A 20,472-nucleotide genomic window follows, 5' to 3' on the forward strand; every position below is an offset into this window, starting at 1 on the left:
CACAGCAGCTCCAAATCAGTTCCCCTGCATCTTCACTCTATGGGCCAGGCACTTCACTCTTATGCTGCTGGGCCTGAGGCACCTGGGTTCTCGGGGTGAGGGGCTCCCACCCAGCTGGGACACAGACGTGGTGGTGCCCCCTCCCCTGGTAGCCTTCTCCAGAGAGGTGCCCCAGGTCAGGACCCCTGCTGTGCATGGACTGTGCCCCAAGTCTGCCCCTGGTCAGTCACCTGGGCACACTGTGACTAGCTGTTCATTTGAGCATTTTTGAGGGCTGCCAGACCCGCTATGCTTTGCTGATGATGATTGCAATAATTGCGATGGTGCAGCTGAGAGCCTGGCACAGGGACCTGAGCTTCAAGGGTGCCCTAGGCAAGCCCATAACATGCACCACCACCTGGAGCGGTAATTCTACCTATGCTACAAGTGCCTGATCTCCGTGATCGAGAAGGAGATCACCACTGCCATTGACAAGTTTCTCTGCATATGACAGGCCCTTAGCTTCCTAGCTGGGAGCCTACGTGGTGCTCAGTAAAATTCTGAACTGCCTCCTGCCTTCCTGCATGTTGGCAGGGGGAGACTCCAGCGGATGGGTAGGGAGCTTGGCCAGGTGGGGAAGGGAGGGGAGGAGAGGGCAGGACCTCCCCTGGCCCCAGGCATGCAGCCCAGGGGCAGGGGGTGACTTGGCGGAGGCACAGGTGGCCCTGACACCCTTTCTCCCCTCATCCCTCTTCCCTGTGCAGGGCTTTCCGGGCAGGTGTGGCAGCTGCTCATGACAATCTGACGATATCCCTGGTCATGGAGAGGAGGTCCAACTGACCAACACGTGCTGAGGCACAGCACATGGCCACCCAGGCTGTGGCTTCCTCAAGCATCAAGCTCAAGTTGGCATGTGCAGGAGCCATCCTTGCCAGGCTGGCCAAGCTGCTGGATGAAAACAGGGAGTGTGCCAGGACCTGGCGTGGGGGCCCTGAGGGTCCCCCATGCAGAGAGTCCTCCTGGCCCGCAGCCCCCTGACTCTGGCTCCAGCAGCCCACCCATGCTGCAAAACATGTGCTGGGCTTCACCAGGGTCCATGGGGGCCAGGATGCAGTCCAGTTCCCTCAGAAAGGGCATGGGTCTGTGGGCAGGTCTGGACCACCTGTTGTGGTCTTGGACACGGACCCACTGAGCCTTGAGGGCCTTTGCCTTGACCCAGAACTGGTAGATGGACTGCCAGTGTCCACACTTCTGCTTTGGCCCTTGATACCTGGCCAAACTGCTGCTGGATCTGAACATCCACCCAGAAACCGATAAAGGTCCACTATTTCTTCATGAGTCCAGTTGGGCACCTGCTTCTGTTTGTCAGCAGGTGCAGGGCCTACCATGACAGCAGCAGGCAGCAGCCTCAGGAAGGGCAGGGTCAGGCCTGGGCTCCAGGTGCCAGTGTTGGTAACAGGTGCCCACAGCAGTGGGGCAGGGTGCCCAGGGGGCAGGTTGAGGCTGGCAGGGGCCTTGGCAGGCCAGTCATGGGGTACAGGTGCCAGCATCGGATGGCAGGTGCCCACAGTGGTGGGGCACTATGCCCAGGGGCCAGCTTGGGCTAGTAGGGGCCTCAGTCGTCCAGCTGCAGTATCTGGCTGCAGGCAGCAGGTGCACACAGTGGTGGAACACATTGCCCGGGGGCACGCTCAGGCTGGCAGGGGTTTTGGGGGGTCAGGCCTAGGGTCCAGGTGGTAGTGTCAGGTGATGAAGGAGCTGCCCATGCCATTCAGCTCCTGAAGCTACCAAATCATGTGGCCCAGCAGCAGGTGAGAGTCTGACCCCCTGCTGGCTCAGCTGACCAGACATAGGCCATAGAACAGAGTGGGCCACCCAGACCATGGCCCGACCAACTTTTAGCACATTAATTTAGTTAGCTATGCAGTTAAAAAAATAGCTATACAGTTTTAACCGGAATGACAATTGTGCCTTTGTGGGTTATATAAATTAACGTCCTAAAAGTTGGTCAGGCCATTGCCCAGGTGGTGCATCCCATTCCACAGCCTGTGTCACTGGGTGAAATTTGCACCTGCATCACCATCTACACATACATTTAAGCACAGTAATTTACTCCACCATTGGATAGTACTTGTGTCTGAAGGTACCGTACAACAGCATAGTAAATTAGTCTACACTGTCCTAATTGCCATACACATGTAGACAGTGACACTTTAATGCACAGCAAATTAGTCTACTGCAGTAAAGCACACATGTGGATGCACTCAGTAAATGTAAACCTAACCCTGCCACATGTTGAAATTAAGGTTCAATAGAAACAGCCAGAAAAATATTGCACATTTTTTGTCTAATATTTTTGTGGCTAGTCTCAATTTCTGTGGTGCCATTACTTGTCTGAATTTGTGGCCGGGTTACTATTTAAGGTGCAGTTTACGGACTAATCGTATCTTAAGTGTAATGCGTGCTAGAGATCTAGATCCCATGTCTTTTGGCATCTTCTGTCGCGCCATACTCTGTGGATGACACCACCTCCCTTAAGAAAGAGATACTACCTATTCTTTGCTGTACATCAGCAGAATTGATTACTAGGTTCCAGTAAGCTACATCCATGCAAGCTTACTAAAGGCAACAATGCTTTGCAGGTATCACCAAGTTCATACTCTAAAGACAGTAGGCTTGTGTGGTTGCAGAATCCGGGTGGCAGAGTTTTTCATATAGGTTGTGGCCTTTGAACTCCATCTTGATCCTGTACTCCAAGCTGAGTTTGAAAGAATGACCATTTAGAAAAAAATCACATCTTTTTAATTGTGAACTGAGAATATCTGTTCTGGAAACCACTGAAGATATGGAACTCCACTGCTATTTTTACAGAGCATCTTTTGTGAATAGAATAGTGTTTTAAAGTCCTGACCAGAAATGATCTAGTTGTAGGACTTGAGATGTAAAGTCTTTATGTATTCTAAAATGATCACTGTATATTTAGCAACTATTCCTTCAGGTACTTAACTGATCCATGTGGCTTAAAGGTTTAGAACAACCAGGAAATATAAGTATTACTGAAGGATTTTTGAGTTCCCAAGGAGTCCTTGAATCCTGCTAATAATGCTAAATTTTAACTGTCCAACTTCAGAGAGAATTTGGAGAATTTGAGTATCATTTGAGTATTCAGTATTGAAAAGAAGCCTAGCAGCATATTCAACAGGTTTCTGAGAGTATCCCACTCTCCACTGGTGGCCTATGAGTATGGCATATTGCCATTGTTTTCTGCCTTCAGTATGTGAACTGAGAATGCTGACATACTAAGATCACGCAGTCCTTTTAGGCAAAAGCAGCCAGCATATCTATCAACCTATCTTCAATATTTAAATGCCCTTACAGTAGCATTTGAGCATCTCCCAGCCTGTATCCTCAAAATACCCCTCCAGTCTTGGCAATGTAATTTCAATTATCTCTGAGTGGCTAAGGGAGTTGTTCAAGGTCTTGCCAAACTCTGTCTTGGAGCGGTGGATTGGACCTAGGTCTCCCAAGTTCTGGACTAGTACTTTAATTGCTGGATTCAGCTTTTGTTCTGTCATATTCATAAAAAGACAGCAAGTTTCAAAAGCTGTTATGTCCCTGGATTCGTGTCCGTGACTATATTTTGTTGTTATATTTCCCTGGAAAAATGAGGGTCCTGAAAAAGAGAATTTAGTTTCAGTTTGCTGGATGTGGACCATAGGCTTGTGACATACTGCATATATTTCATTCAGCTGTTTGCCATCTCAGCCACTGCAGCTCTTCTTTGTCATCGCAGGCCTGATAGTTGTCAACAAGTGTCAAGTACAAGTCAGTTTAATCCTATTTGTATAAAATACCGAGGAGCCAGAAGCCTCCCAAGCAATATAGTAATCCACTGCAGAGTTGGAAAGCCCATTGGGAATTAACCTGGGGCTCAGTACACTTATGGTCTTCTCTCTGAGATATGAGCTTCCACTTGCCAGGTGTTTAGCTCAGTGGTTAGGCTTTTGAAAGTTGTTTGCTGTTTTTTATTATAAAGAAGTTTTGTTCTAAGTGATGTTACAGGCAACATCTCATATTGTGCTTTTGTTTTTAAATTGTTTCCCCAGAAAAGAACTATCCAATTGTTTTTCTTTTCCAAAACTTAAAAAGGGGGGAGGAGGGGAGGAAGTTTGCCTCAGTTTCCTGGTTCCTCTGAAATGGAAAGATACATATTTTGCAATAATTTATCTGAGACTTTTGACCATATGTTTTACAAATTTTGCTTACAGTCATTGTAAGCTGTCAGAATCTGATGAGTGCATGTCACTCCTTATGAAATAAAGTTACCTTCCAATTGTATTGTAAAACATCTTCATATTTATGATTGTGGTATTTGTGGTGAAATTCTTTTTTTCTTTGGGAATGCTTAACTAATGTCTATTAATAATATATCATATCTATTTTTTACCCTTTCTATAACATGGTTTCCATTTACTTCTCAAGAAATATTTTAATATGAAGTCTCATCTGTCCATTTGTTTAACAGGTGTATATTTTGCACCTGCAGCTGATAGCTTGCAAGATTTTAAAGAATACATTGAAAATCTTCCTTTGATTGATGACCCAGAAATATTTGGAATGCATGAAAATGCTAATTTAGTTTTCCAGGTTTGTTGGCTATTTGTAAATACACATTCTAAATGAATTATGTCTAAATGTATTATACTTTGTAGCTTAAAGGGAAAATTTGATTTAACAATTACAGTTTGTTAAGCAGATATAATAAATTGGAATTACAAGGCTGCCCACCCACTACTCATTACATTGCCTTTCTGCTATATGGAAAATTTGGTAAAGACCTCCAAATTTTAAAAAATAATTTCCTATCCAGCTGCCTTTTAATGAACTACATTCTTATTTTTTTCTAGAGGAAAAAAATGAACACTAATGCTATCTTTATTTTACATAAATCAGCCATTTTTCATGAGCTAACAGACTTTATAATTTCTGACGAAAATAAGAAGTGCTTTAAAGTGAAGCTGACAACTCCGTCAGAACACATACATTCACATTTGTTAAGTCCTGTGCATTTTCCTGGGAAGGAGCCATTCAGTCTTCCAAAATCCTTGTTATGTACCACCCTCACAGTGGTCTAAACAGAGTATTGTAACACGTGTACAAACAATCGTGATAGATAAAGACCAGTAATGTGAGATATTAAAAGCAGACAACGGGCTCTAGACACAGAAAGAATGGTCTTGTGGCTAAGGTGCTGTTCTAGGCTTCAGGAGACGCTTTCTCTCATCAACCCTTAGTCAGTTTAATTTGAAAACTCTCTGATGGTTTCAATACATGTACAACACCAGACACAAGAAGGCACAAATCTTGAGTACTGCTAAGTACTACTGATACTGTAGTGATAACAATGATTTTCCATTAATGTAGCAGATATATCCATTGGCCACATCCAAACAAGTGTGGACATTTGGGTCCCCAGAGTCAAGTAGCAGCTGTGCACCTTGCACTGCAGGTGCTTGTCCCTGGAGAGCGCCCATGCCACGCACACTTTGGCGCATGGCAAGTTACCCTGGGGGCGGTACGGGAGGGTGGAGCCAGCACTGTGCTGGTCCCAGCAGCCTTACCTGGTGGCTTCCCAGGGCTGCAGCAGTGGCGATCCTACCACTATTTGCACAGCTCTGGGCAGTCGGGCTTGGCTTTTCAGCGGTGCGCACTGCCCAGATATACAGGGGTCAAAAAAACCTGTGGAAAAAAACCGGAGCAGCACACACACGGGTAGTATGCCCTTGCAGCATGGTGAGCACCTGACTGTGCAGTATGTGGCGCTGCAGATGTGTTTGTGGCACCACATACCACATGTCCGTGCTTGTCTGGGCATGCCCACTGTGTGCGTTATAAGGTACTGCTGCTGCCATGGTTTGCCTGGCACAGCTCTACCAGTGGATATGTTTTTCCTGGTGGCGGGAACCCATTTCTTTTAGCAGAGCAGCGTGGAGACGGGATGTTTTGCCAGCAGAGCAATATCAGTCAGAGGATTGGGTTTTTTTTACCAGAACTTTGCATTGTAGACCACAGTCATCCCCTAGACTGTTTGGGAAATCTTAACTGGGCATCAGACATACTCTCACCCTCACAATATACTTTGTCATCCCCTGAAATGAGTTCTAATCCTGTTCATTTAAATTTTAAATGAATTAACATCAAGAACATAGTTTAGTCTCTAAAAAGTTTGTATTATAGTCACCCTTTCAGAAGTAGGTCTTGAATTGGGTACAGATTTAAAAGAAATATCTTTTGTTAGGCACAAATGCTGAATTAGAAAAAGAAATTCTACTTTGTGCCTGTAGTGTACTATTAATTGTAAAAATCTATACTGATGAAGCAATAAGCTTAAGGCAAAGCACCATAAAAACAGAAGATTGTCATGCCACCTAGAAAAAGCCAGAAGATAAACTACCCAATATTTAATAAACTTTATTCCTGGGGGATTGAAGCAGAGATTTCATAACTTCCCATGCTAAGATAATTAACTAAAAAACATTACAATTTTAACTCTGCTCTTTATAGCTTCAGTCAGTAACATACTGCAGGGAGTTTTGTGACTGAGTTAAAGATGTACCGAGAAGCACATGCTCATTTCACACTTCCTTCTGTAGGAATCTATAAAAAAATATTGTTATCCTTGTAAAGATCAGTGAAGAAAGATGTTAACAAATATACTTTAACCAATTTTAAATGACTGTATTAAATTAAAGTGGCATCCAAGGTACAGAATTCAGTGCAGAGAAACAGGTATACTTTTGGAGTAAAGGTTGGGAAAATTTGAAGTTTTTTCTAGCTTAGCATTCTTTATTATATGCAAAAGTATGTGGTCAGTGAGCTTTTTTTCTCATGGTAAGAGTAGCTAAAGAGAGTAACAGTAGAGAATAAATGCCTATTGACACAAATTACATTTGCAAGCAGATTAAAAAGTAATAACATGATGAACAAAATCCAAAATGTTTATTGGAAGTAAATCATTCAGACTTGAAACAGGTTTTAAAAAACGAGAGATTGATATGAAAACATTGAAATAATCCTTACAATGGCAATTTTTTTAAAGGAACACTGCTTTTTTTTTCTCCTCTGTTTATTACAGCGTAAAGAGACTAACACTTTGATTACAACAATACTTGAGGTTCAGCCAAGATCAACTACACAAGGGTCGGGAAAAAGCAATGATGAAATTGTTCAAGAGCTTGCTAGCACCATTCTGACAAAGCTGTCACGTAAGATAACATTGCTAATGTGTTTTTCCTAGAGGTGCTGCATATATATCGTGGGCAGACAAGGTTCCTTGGGTGAATATGATATCTTTTATTAGACCAACCCCAAATTGTTGGAGAATAGTTATTAAGCAAGCTTTCGGGTTCAAAAATCCTTCGTCAGGCTAAGGAAGTTTCAGCAGTTGGTGTGTGCTCTTCCTGGATGGAATGAAAAGTAAAGAAGCCAGCGGCTGGGCTGGTATGCATACAAGACAGGCAGTCAGTGAAAATGTAGATTGAGGAGTCAATGGGTGAGAGACAGGGGTGGGGAGAGAGAAGGGGGATGAAAGTGGAGAGATACCTGGGGAGTCAGATGTCAGGCAGGTTATAGTATGTCATAAATCCAATGTCTATATTTAGTCCATGATTTTTAGTATCCAGGAGGTTGATGAAGTGGAGTTCATAGGTTCGTCTCTGGGAAGTGTTGTGTACATTTCCCTTGAGGATCAGGACTGAGAGATTGGAGAGAGAGAGTGGCCCTCCTGTGAGAAATGTGCCCCCACCGGTAATTGGGTATTTCTGTCTTTGGTAGATTTCCGGTGTGCGTTCATTCTGGTGCGCAGTTGTTGTTTGGTCTCTCCTGCGTATTTTCCATCAGGGCATTTGGTGCATTGGATGAGATATATTACATTTCTGGAGGTGCAGCTGTAAGATCCAGGAACGCTGATGGCTCTGTTGTGGGGTGTAGTAATTGTGAAGGTGGTAGAGATGTGTTGGCAGGTTTTGCATTTCTTGTCGTGGCACGGTCTGGATCCTTTTGGTGTGTTCTGGGCTTGAGGAAGTTTGCTTCTGGTGATGAGGTTGGCGAGGTTCGGTGCTTGTTTGAAGGCTAGGATGGGTGGCTCTGGGAAGATCTTTTTAAGAATAGGGTCTCTTTCTAGTATGGGTTGCAGTTGTTTGAGGATTTTCCGTACAGGTTCAAGGGAGGGGTGATACGTCATAACCAGCAGTGTGCGATTTGTGGGGGGTTTTCCTCTGTACTGCAGCAATTCTTCACGTGGTATCCGGGTGGCTCTTTCAAAAGTGCGATCTACCTCTCTGGAGGAGTGTCCTTGCTGGGTGAAAGCCTTTTTAAGATTGGTGAGGTGGCAATCCCGGGTGTTCTCTTCAGTACAGATGCAGTGGTATCTGAGGGCTTGGCTGTATATCACAGCTTTTTTGGTGTGTTTGGGGTGATTGCTGGTTCTGTGCAGATATGTATGTTGGTCTGTGGGTTTCTTGTATAACGTGGTCTGTATTTTATCAGTCTGGATACTGATCATCATGTCTAAAAAGGAGATGCTGGTGCTGGAGTATTCTAGAGAAAGTTGGATGGAGGGATGGTGATTGTTGAATTTCTGATGGAACTCAATCAGAGATTGTAGGTTTTCAGTCCTGGATACTAAAAATCATGGACTAAATATAGACATTGGATTTATGACACATTATAACCTGCCTGACATCTGACTCCCCAGGTATCTCTCCACTTCCATCCCCCTTCTCTCCCCCCCTTCCCCCCCCCGAAAATTTGTTTGCAGAACTTGTTAAAATAAATCTATATACACTGCATTTTAAACTGTAAAAGTCGGCATAATTCAAATTTAACCTAAGGAACTTGCTGTTTAAAAAGGAGGTTTTCAAAGAAATAAATGTTGGTTTTATCTTTGAACGCCTTCCCAGAAAATATTGAGGCAGCATAAAAAAGAACACAGAAAATGTATATGGGTAATCAAAACAATCATACTTACACTAGCTAAATTGTACATTTGCAACCTTATACTTCCAAATGGCTAATAGCTGCTTGGGGTTGGTCATCAGAGCTCTCTCTATTCTTATACAAATATAGGGTTTTACATTTTCCTTCAAAGATTCTGAAGCATCTGTTAGAGATGCAATTTCTGCAGAGACAATGGGGCAGGGGCCTGGTCCAGTTTGCAAATGCTTGTATCACATCCTTACCAGTAATATGCAACATTGAGGCATAGCAGGGAAACTACCACCAAAGAGGAAACTACAATTCAGCAAAGCATTTGTACATATATGCACTTAAGCACACACAGGAATGCTGCTGCACTCATTGAGATTTAAGCAAGTGTTTAAAATTAAATAGATACTTAATTGTTTCTCTGCTCCTTAGTCAGAAAAGCCTCTTAAGGTTTATTCCTGAATGTGAGGGTGTGGGCTTGGAAGGATATAAACAAAATATTCTTAGCTGAGTATTTGGCTCACGGCTATATGGCCTGGCAGAGCAGCATTGCCTTCCCAAAGACCTGCTTCCTCTTCCATCGTCCAGGCAGCCATACTTAAATATTTTCCCCGAACCTTTGTGCAGGAAGAAGGAGAAGCTTAGTTATAGCTAGTTGGTCAGGTGAGAACAAATGGTTGTCTCTACACCTTCAGACTAGAAGTTTTAAAACATGTAGTTACAGACCATCTTTCTGCACTCAGATCTGTGCTGGGAGATACCTTTACACAGTCTCCCAGTCTAAATAATCAGTTGCATTCTGGCAGACCCTTGTGCATATTAAAGAGCCACACTGACTTTATTGGGACTTCTAACAGATGCAAGGGTCCAACTATGAAATTCTGATTACAATGTTAGAGCATAAACTATGAGATGAGACTTAAGTATTTTATGTAAATAGAGTACTAAAATATACCTCTGTAAAGATGCATAGCTAAGAGCCAAGGGAATGTATTATTCAAACTGTTCACCAGAAAACAATTAAGATTCCTTTCATGGAACAACAGACTTATTTTATTGCTATGATATCTTGTCACGCCAATTTGTCAAGATTTTCTGAACAGTCATAACTGTCAAGTTACTTTAAAAATATAGCAGTTTTTTTCAGACATACATCTTGGTGCAGTTAATATGCAAACATGCCAGGTACAATTACTTGCACATTGTGTTTTTTTCGCGAAACTCCTGCCCCAGCTGGCCTACATCAGTACAATTCTTTGGTGCCTCATCATTTTGAAGGCATTGAATTTGTTCCTGTTTTGAAACAAATGTGCATGAATATCTTTGCTCTCTCAGGCAACTTTTTAATGTCAAACAGTTTAATTATTTCTATTTTGAGCAAAGTACAAAGCCTCCATTTTAAATTGTGCATTTGGGAAAGCTTTTTCAACAACATTCACAATTTATTGTGAAGGAAAAATGTTATTTGTAGTTCCTAAATTTGGTGATCTATTTTCATTCTTGCAGTGCTACAGATTCAACAACAGCACCATATAGAAAATAAAATTTTACTGGTAAATTGGCATAGCTCCACTGATATCCAGCTGAAACTGAGAATTTTCCTGTGGGTATGAATGCTGCCTCCTTGTCTTGTGAAAGTCTGGAGGAGCTATGGTGCACAAGTCCCAGCTATATGCAAACTCCACAATTACCTTTACCCAGAAGGAGTTGAGAAAGGGAGACTAGTGGGTGCATTGTGAAGTAATCTATCAGACATCCTCTCTGTGTAAGGGGAGGTGAACTCACATGGACTACTTAAGACCTGAGGCTGATGCAAATAAACACTGGAGCTCAGCCCCTGGCCATAACACTGGGGTGGGATTGAGTATATGCAGTCTTTGCAGTCTGAAGTACTCCTCACTGAAGACTAATTTGGAAACCAGGTGTCCTGGGAATGAGACTGGCAGTTTTCTAGCCAAGAGATACCATTGTCCTCGTCTCCCTTCATATATGGTAATGCAGTCCTGAAAAACACCTGTAGTAAACTATTAACAATTTTTTCTGAGTAGAGAGTGCTTGTATTGCAGGAAAGCTGGACATGGAAGCTGCTTCAGAGAGCCTTTTCATCAAAGATGACCAAGGCCGTCTGGACTCTTTAACAACTGTGCTTGGACAAGAAGTGGATCGGTTCAACAATCTGCTTACGCTATTGAGAGTATGACACTCAAATCATTTTGCAGTCGGGAGTAGGAGGGTCTGTACCAGTGGTTCTCAACCTTGTTAGACTCAAGGCACTCCTCATTAGACTCAAGACACCCCTTGGAAAATGCTAGGTGTTAGTTTTCATTATTTTTAGCTACAGAAAAATAATAGAGTGATTCTTCTGTTACAGAGAACTCAGAAAGACCACAAAAGGTCAGAACGTTTTTGACACGATGGATTCCTGTTTGAAATCTCTGTGTTTATCTTGCAAATAATATTTGCAAACCTATCAGTGCTAATATTGTGCCACAGTACCCTGGTTGACAATCACTGGTCTATACCATAATCCCGGGGTAAGCAGCCTCCAGCACAGGTGCCAGAGCATGGCACACAAAGGCATTTTGTTTGGGTCATGCACCTTGGGGCAGATGGCGAGGAAGGGGCTGGGGCTGCGTTGACACAACAAGGATCAGGTTCATTGCGGCTCCCCCACTGTCTGCCCCTGACACGCCAGCATTTTACTAAGCAAGGTTGCAGGTGTTTTTGGCACTTTGCCCAAAAACATTGTTGACCCCTGCCATAATCTGAGGACAGTTCTCTAAAGCCTCATTTGCATTTAAATTATTCCCTTTATAAATGTCTGTTCATTGGGATTTGGCTATGCTCGATTGACTTCCATAGTAAAGTTAGGAGTTTTCATGAATTCAACATTTTAGAGGTATTTAGATTTTTTTCATCAGTTAAAGATAAAAATTGGAGTTGCCAGCAAGTCATTGTTTACCTCTTTACTGAACTGCTATCATTTGAATATTTGGGGGCTTTGCTACTTTTAATATGGTTTTGAAAAACATTAAAATGAAAATGGGGTATACTTTCAAATTATTCTGGTACTCTGAATAGCTTCTCATACAAGCAATCATTTGAACTGTCTCAACAAATGTTATCATTTTATAGAACCCTTGAGCTGTTTTAGTAAATATCACTGATTTTCCATAAGCTTAGCAGTATCTCAGTAAATCTTTCAGAGTAACTTTTTAAATGTGCACCTGCATTGAGTTCACAAAACAAGCAGACACAAATGTAGAACAGGTATTTGCAGGCAGAATAGTTAGTTAAATCCTGAGAGCTTTTTTTCTGAGGTTCTGAGCAAATATAGCTTGAATTGAAATCAGCTGAAGGGAAAGAGAAGTACTATACAAGTCATGCTGTTGTTATTGAGGTGTCTGAGTGCTAGGTGTACTGATGAGCCTGGCTTGAAGCACCCCTGGTCGAAAAGGCTCTCTAAACCTCATTAAACCATTGAGGGAAAGTCCACCCTTTTACTTCAGGTACACCTACGCTATGCCTATGTCATCTCACTTTATACTGTTTACCTGGGGTACTGCTAGCTGTATAGTCTTAGCAGCTTGAAACTAAATCCACAGAGCTGGGTAAATAGCCTGTACTGAGTTCTGTTGCTGGCACTGTGTTGCTATTAGTATTCAAGCTGTTTCATTTAATGCTAGCTCAGGTACATCTGTTGCAGTATAGACATACCCTCAAGCATTCCAGTGATCAAGGGAGCATAGGAATATACTAGCATTTTTCATGGGCTTGAGTTTGTTCTCACTAGCCAAATAAAATGCTTCCCTTCATTCTGTGTGCTTTGGCCTCACTTCAGTTGGTAAGCAAAAGTAACCTAGCAGTCACAAACAAGAGTAGGATTGGAGGCTTATGAGTGCATTCCGTTTTGAACACCCCTTTTGACCTTGTATTCATAGTTTCCAGCCATGTGCTACACAGGATACAGAAGGATGCATAAGACCTTGATCAATTTGAGGGGATCTGGGTGCATGACCTGTTGCTGCCCATGCCAGTGGGAATGTTGGCAGACACAGCATTGTTCCCACTGAATTTAGACTCTGTCAAGGGCAGTGCCAAAGAGCAGGGTCTGTGCCTAGGGGCAGGGTGGAGAGGAGAAGGTTTTGTTATAAAGCACCTGTCTAGCCCAGTCCAGCTGGTAGGAGATGCTGAAAAAATTGAAACACTATTGCCTCTTCCACTGCCCTCTCTGTTGTAGAGATCCACTTAATGTGTTGTGATTTACAGTGACACCAGCCAGTGGGAATAGTCCTGCCACTTCTGTTCCTGGCTGGGAAATAGTGAGAGGGTGTTGCAGGAAGTCCCGGAGACACAAGCCAGACATGGAAAATTGCCCTGATGTCCAGTGCACCTCTCAAGGTCCACACAGAGCTTATGGGATGTGGGGCTGGAACCCTCTCTTTCTGCTGTGAAGTTAGAAGCTGCCCTTCTTCCCTTCTTTCCCAGTAAAAAGATATAAGGAAAATCCTGTGACAGCAGGCAGTCATCACAGAGTCTTTATCCCTTCAGCTCCCTGTGTCATTTCTTTGTATGGAAAAGGATGATATTGTCCTAAATATTTCTTTCTCATCCAGGGTTTTGGGTTTTTTTGGGTTTTTTGTTGGGTTTTTTTGTAACCTAATATGCTTCAATATTTGCACAATTCACTGTTTCTTAGGTTAATTCCCAGGTCTCTTACTTTCATGGTGAAGGTTTCTAGCATGGGAATAGAGAACCCATTTTTATTATCAAATGTTATTAAGCTTACTGCTGAGCATATTCCATAACCCTGGGGAAAGGAGGGAGAATAGTGACAAAATAAAAAAAACAGGGCAAAAAATGTTGAGTCATATTATAGATATATAATTCCTTAATGGAATTTACTGATAGGAACATTTCACCCTTGTTTCTCAACAAACTAACTGGCAGTTGGCAATGTTTAAATCATATTTGATTATAGATAATCTCTAATGTCAGCCTTGGGAGTTTGTCATGGCCCTGATTTGTACACAGCCTTGTGAGCAAGGCCAAATTCAGGGTGGGAGGGCGGGGAGGTGACAGACTACTTGTTCTAGTGGGGTCAACCTTTTGGGCAGGTTTGCCACAAATTAAGCCCATGCCTCCCAAGTGCCACTGTCATCTGCTTCCCCTGCCCAACATGCTATTCTTTTTTCTGCTGCCTGTCCTGTCTGCCACTGTGCAGCCTGCCATATGCTGCACACAGAGACTGCCCATGCCACTTGTTGCACTTATGCTGTAGGTTGGCTGCCCTTGGTTTATTACAGTGTTTTATGTTCAATTAACATTAATAGATAGGTAATGACCTGATCCTACCATACTGTGTGTACTGGGTAGGGAATAAGGCCTCCCCCAGTTCTTATGGCCCATGTTAGGTTAACCCATAATCATAGGAGAATGCCGGGTTCTTAAAGAGAGATCCCTCTCCCATGAAAGGGACCCAAAGAGCAGGCATAGCTGGTGGGCTTCAGAGGAGCAAAAAGGTTAGTAAATTGTTACTACCTTCATAGATGGATCAAGAATTTTGAAAAGAGAGGTAGGGCAGATGTAGCTGGAACCACAGAGGTGCCTGCAACCCCCTCCCAACTCCCTGCCCCCATCCCCTTCCCCTTGATCTACACTATGGCCATCATGGCCTGAACTGTTTGGGCGGAGTTAGAAGACACGCTGGTGTCTCCACTTGCGCACAGCTCTGGACACCTGGGTACCTCATGAAATCTGGGCAGCAGGAAGTGAGCTCAGACTATGGTGGAGGACGGGGACAGGCATGGCAAGGATGGGAAGAGGTGCAGCTGGAGGTCCTGGGCTGGTAGGGACACCTGGAGAACTGGGCAGGATGCAGGCACAGGAAGTGGGGGCACCTTCCTACCACCACCACCACTGATGTCCCTGGCTCACCTGGGAATGCGGGGAGCCTTGGAGCTATTCCTGTCCCACTCTAGCCAGAGGCTGTGAGGAGCAACTGCACAGGGAGCAGAGACCATTGGGTTCTTGCTTCCTGCACCTGCTTCCTGCCCCACCCCACCCCCCAGGGTGTCCCCCATTGGTCTGGGGGCTCTAGCTGCACCTTGTCCCCATCTCTGTGCTCCCCTCCCCATCCCCGCCATGGTCTGAGCTCACTTCCTGCTGCCTGAATTCTGCAGGGCACCCAGGTGTTCAGAGCTGTGGGGCAGTGGAGCCACCAGCATGCCTTCTGAGGAATTCACTGCACTACAGAGTAGAAGGGGGTGCAATCATATCACCCTACCCCCCTGGATCTTCCCTTGCCCATCCTGCTCAGTGAAACTAGGTAGGCCACACAATGAATAATCACACTGCAAATAGCAGTTTCTTTTCCGATATCAAATCACCCATTTAACTGTTTACAACCATTGTCCCCTGGTTTTGCAAGACATTTTAACATTAGCGTCCAGAGGAATGATTGACGTTCCTTATCCAAGAAGGATCATCCATTTGGTCTGGGTGCAGGAATTACACTTTTTATCTTACTGGTGACACTTTCTAAAATGGTGGAAAATGTTTAACCAGCACACCAGGATGCTAAAAGACATGAGCTGGTGGTTTGTAATGTCAAGACATTGTATAAAAAGCCAGAATCTAATAACATGAATGAGGGAAGACAGCACATATTTATTAACAGCAAACTATATGGAAGTTGCCCAACACAGTACTTAGATAAGTACCTTCTGTTTTTGCCTAACTTTATTTTAAAACATTCCAACTGTTTAAAACACCTCTCCCTCTATCCCAGAGCAGTCACAGGAGAAGAATTTAGCAACAGAAGAGATACTGTTGTCCTTTCTTTGACCCCACTTTCCAGCCTCTTGCAGTTCTGTAAGCTCAGTAATTTTTCCCTGCCTCCCTGAGAAAATTAAGAGTCTGAGCTTCACATTCAGGGATGAGGAGGCAAATCACAAGCTCTAGTTAGGAGACTGCCTGCTCTTTTAATATCTGATCCTTGTAGGTATTTGAGACAGTCAGGGCACAGACAGAAATGACATTTGTCACATGATTGGCCCCTTGAAATTGCTCTAAAGCCATGCCCAAACAGAAGAGCATGGCTGCAGAGTGCTCTGCACAGCAAATCAATCCTCATTGTATGAGGGTTCAAATGAGAACACTCCTAAGTGAAGTGACTTCATTAATTTCTGTCTACTCCAGCTGCAACAGCAGCCTGGCCTGAGCTGCTGTCCCTGGATGGGAGGGGGAAAAGGCAGGGGAGGGGGATCCCTTCTGGGGTTTTCTCAGCCCCACTGGAGTTGGGGGACAGGTTTCATAGATTGTAAGTGGCTGGAAGGGACCTCGCAAGATCATCGGGGCCAGCCCCCCTGCACTTAGGCAGAAAGACAACTGGGATCAGGTGACCCCAGAGATGGATTGGAGCCCCTCATCTGGGGGCGGGTTCCAATCTACCCCCCTCCCCACCTCCAGCAGGGCTGAGAAAACCCCAGAACAACCTTCCTTCTGTGCTTTCTCCCATCCAGAGTCAACAAGAAGCTGTGAGAGGTAAGGTGGAGACAGGGGAATAGACCGGGGAAGATGGAGCTTCTCTCCTTGGATCAGCTCCAAATTGGCACCCTCGATCAGCACCATCGATCCAACAATTAACATCTGTTGGGTCAGGAGGATTGGTCTAACTTATGGTGATTTCTATGAATTACCCTGATTTAGACCCAGCTGTACTTCCGTATGCACTCTCAGTGCTATGCAGGATCGAGTGCTTAGCTTCCCATGCAGGGCAGATTTTAACTCAGTGGCACTTTGTTCATAGCCAGATTGGTTCTGCTGTTTATCATCATATTCCTGCCGCCCACATGCAAAAATCCCAGAGTGTTGGAAATGCTGAGTATTTTTTTATGCAATCTGAGAGACCTAGAGCTCCCATAACAGCCATTACAAAAGTACAATTTTAATGAAGTCATATGTGGTTTACCCTAATTATAAGTGATATCCTTTTTCAAATTGTTAGGTCTCTTTAAACACTCTCAACAAAGCTATTGCTGGTTTTGTGGTGATGTCAGAAGAGATGGAGAAAGTATACAACAGTTTTCTCAACAACCAAGTTCCCACACTTTGGGCCAATGCGGCATACCCCTCACTGAAGACATTAGGAGGATGGGTAAAGGACCTTGTCCTAAGGATAGCCTTTGTAGATGTAAGTACATTGCTTTATCACTGAAGGATGGGGGGCATTTTTTGTTCTTTTCCTGCAGGACACAGGGTTGTTACTACAAGCGTGAATGAGGAGTTTGATCCAAACTGAAGCTTCCTGCCCAAAGGTCACACAAAATCTTAACATTGAATATATACCTAACATGTCCAGAAAGCCTCTCTAAATGGGAAGTGGGCTGTCATCATCCAAAGGCTGTCCTTGCCTGTTTCTGAAGACTTGATCTGAACCTACCTGTGCTCACCCACACCAATGTGATACATAAGGAAGGCATTTTGCCTTCAGGGCACTGGAAGGAACATGTGAGGGGAACAGCTTTTGCTAACTAAATGAGATTGGATAATTGGCATTCCCACATGTTAGAATTGTCTTGTGTGTAGGAGCAGGCAGGCCACGTCTGTTCCCACATTCTGTTTGAGGCTGCTAGCCATGCCCATCATGCTGGATTCCCCCTTCCCCTTCAGTAAGACATGCATATTTATTCATGGTTTTCTGGTCTCTACCTCAGGTTTGTTGCTCTCACTAGTACCTGAATTTCTGCTTGTAACTGGAGTCACTGGCACTTCAGGGTATTCCAGTGTCCTTAGTCTCCCTTATACTCTTAGATTTCCTTTTCCACAAATACTCACCCCTACAAACTTCCCATCAGGAAGCCCAGAAGCTGTGGCATCCTTTCTTCTCTGCTCCCACTGACTGGAATGGGTAACTGTTTGCACTGAAATATGTGGGGTCACACTGGTCCAGGGCACACAAGGTATAAATTCAGTAGTAGTGGTAGATCCCATGGAGCCTACATGGTATGTGGCCACTAAGGCATGTGGTCTTCATGGTGTGCAGGGCGTGTGACCAGTATGACATACGGCCTCCAGCTGTTCTGAAATTGGATAGCTATCTGTTGGCAGTGGCGTAACTGTGGGGGTAGGATGGCAGGTGGAGGCAATAGGGGCAACTTTCCCTGGTGACAATTTGGGGGGGGGGGAGCAGAGGCACATTTTTTGTTCACATTCATGATCATGAACCTGTAGTTGCCATTTTTGCTTTGCTCCAGACCCCCATCTTCATCTCTTTGCTGCTGGTGGTACCTTGCATACTTTATAGATATAATGCAAAAGAAAAATGTGTTTTACATGACATTTTCCCTCACACCATAACAAAATATTAAATCAACTGTGTATGGTTTGAGTTGTTTTGAAGTGGAATTCTGGTCTTGTGCCTAAACTCAGTTCTGCTTTGTGTAAGTGCAGTTGTTGTCAATATGCTGACTTACAGCAGAGCTGAGTTTGGCCTTTAAGAATAGGTAGTAAAATAGAAATATAGCCAACCTTATAAATAACATTCAATACAATATTCTGTTTTTAGTCATGGCTCAGCATGGGTCAGCCGAAGTCTTTCTGGATCTCTGGTTTCTTTTTTCCTCAAGGATTTCTGACAGGTAAAAAAAAATATGAATGAAAGTAGTCTGCAAAAATAACATGTTGTATTTGCTGTTACTTGCTTTACCAAATAGACCCCCTAGGATTTTCTTCTTCATTTGCACATAGCTAAAAACAGCCCTTTGAGTTACTAGTAGTTTTTTTGAGGCACAATCAGCTGCCTAATAAGGATTGCCAGCCCTAGTAGAACGCTATCCCAAATGAGACATGCAGGAGTGACCTGTATTCCTAGATCACATCAAGGAAGGGAAGAAATAGCAGTAACTTCCTACTATCATGTCCACATTACTTATTTAGCCATCATAAACTAAGAAAGGAAAATTAAACCAAAAACATTTTTAGCAGGTAAATGCTGATTACGTGAAAAAGCACCCCATTTGTTCCCACTGAAATTAATCCTTTGTTCCTTTGATTGAGCGTGCTCCTCAACTTAGGCATTGACCAAATAGTACTGGGAGCAACTAAGAAAAGATGCCTCTGTAACCTACTGGTTACAGCAAAGCCTGAAGAACAATGAGTCCAGTTTTTAGTCCTCACTCACAGCAGCATTTATGCTTTTTACATTAAAAAGTCATTGGTTTAAAAAGCAGAAATAAGCCTGGTCAGAGAAACCAGAACCTTGGGCTTTCCCCTGTCTGAGGAGTGCTGTAACCAGGCAGCTATAGAGTCAGGACCCCCCCCCCCCCCCCTTTGTTTGCTGTACTTCTGACTCCATCACTACTGCACTTTTGCCTGCCTCGTGAACCAGCTTCAAGGGGAGACCTGGAGAGGGTGCTGTCATGTAGCCTGGTGGTGGTTAGGGCACTGTCGAGGGAAATGGAAGATGTGGGTTTGAATCCTCTTGGGGCAAGACAGTCGTAGAACTCATAACTCTGACTTCCTGGGTGCTCTGTCTCTAGTGTGCATGAGTAACCACCAGGGATGATATCAGAGCAGCCTCACTGGAATATATGTGAGTTTGGCATATACAGGTGGATGTGTGGGGAAAATGTGCAGCTGGATCTTTGCAGGACATGCTGCTATTATGGATGGGATAAATGTAACATTTCAATCTGCCTCTTGCTGTGATGACTAGACACAGTGGAGCGCTGCCTTTCCTGGTCCTGTCCTCTCACTGAAATTCCTGTACAGAGAAGCTGGAGAGGGTCTCTCTCTGGCATAGCTTTGTAGGAAAAGGAAAGAAAGAGAGACAGCAAGTAGCATTTTTGTTTCCTTTCGGCAAAGAGCCCAAGATGGCATCAACTTAGCTTGATCCTTCTTTTTAAGGCTCTAACTCTATTAATATCCCAGAAAGCTGAAGATGAGAGGACAGAAAATGCATGTAAATGAATGCAATTGCAATTAGACAGACTAGTTTTTGAGTAGTCACAAAAAGCCTAGGGAGGAGCGATCATTGTCGCAGTCTATCGTTATTACTGAGAGCATAGTAATTGCTCCATTTCTTTTATTACAGAGTAGTGCTAATAATGGTAACATTAGGATTACTCCCACTTTTCTGTCACTAAAATATAGGGCTTCAAGTACATATGTACATGTATTGTGCCTTTCAGGCATTTCAATATTTTTCAGATAACAGACACCACTAAGGGAGCATCATCTTAGCTTTCAGTTTTCTCATTTATATATATGGGTAGCAGAGCCAAGCAAAGATCAGAATTTCCACCTCACAGAAAATTTAGACATTTCCACATTTGAATTATCCCAAAGCTTGATGAAAAGTTGAAATATTTTCCGTTTTTTCAGAACAAAAGTTCTGAAAAATGTCAGTTGACTACAGAAAGCATTCTGGTATCCTGAACCAAAGTATGTCATTTTGGTTTGTTGAACTGACTTGAGGCATTTTGTTTCACATCAATTCAACACTAG

General features: G+C 43.6%; 1 protein-coding gene across 2 annotated transcripts in view; it reads left to right on the forward strand.

The window, feature by feature from the left end:
* Positions 1–20,472, forward strand: part of DNAH6 (dynein axonemal heavy chain 6) — a 289,163-nt gene that overhangs the window by 260,566 nt on the left and 8,125 nt on the right. For both annotated transcript variants that reach the window (XM_059724560.1, XM_059724561.1), the window contains exons 70-74: positions 4,505–4,626; positions 7,115–7,244; positions 11,031–11,158; positions 16,973–17,158; positions 18,533–18,605. In XM_059724560.1, the coding sequence (XP_059580543.1) occupies positions 4,505–4,626; positions 7,115–7,244; positions 11,031–11,158; positions 16,973–17,158; positions 18,533–18,605 (639 nt within the window). The remainder of the gene's footprint in view (positions 1–4,504; positions 4,627–7,114; positions 7,245–11,030; positions 11,159–16,972; positions 17,159–18,532; positions 18,606–20,472) is intronic.

This window comes from Alligator mississippiensis, chromosome 3, assembly GCF_030867095.1.
Source record: "Alligator mississippiensis isolate rAllMis1 chromosome 3, rAllMis1, whole genome shotgun sequence".
Classification (NCBI taxonomy): domain Eukaryota; kingdom Metazoa; phylum Chordata; order Crocodylia; family Alligatoridae; genus Alligator; species Alligator mississippiensis.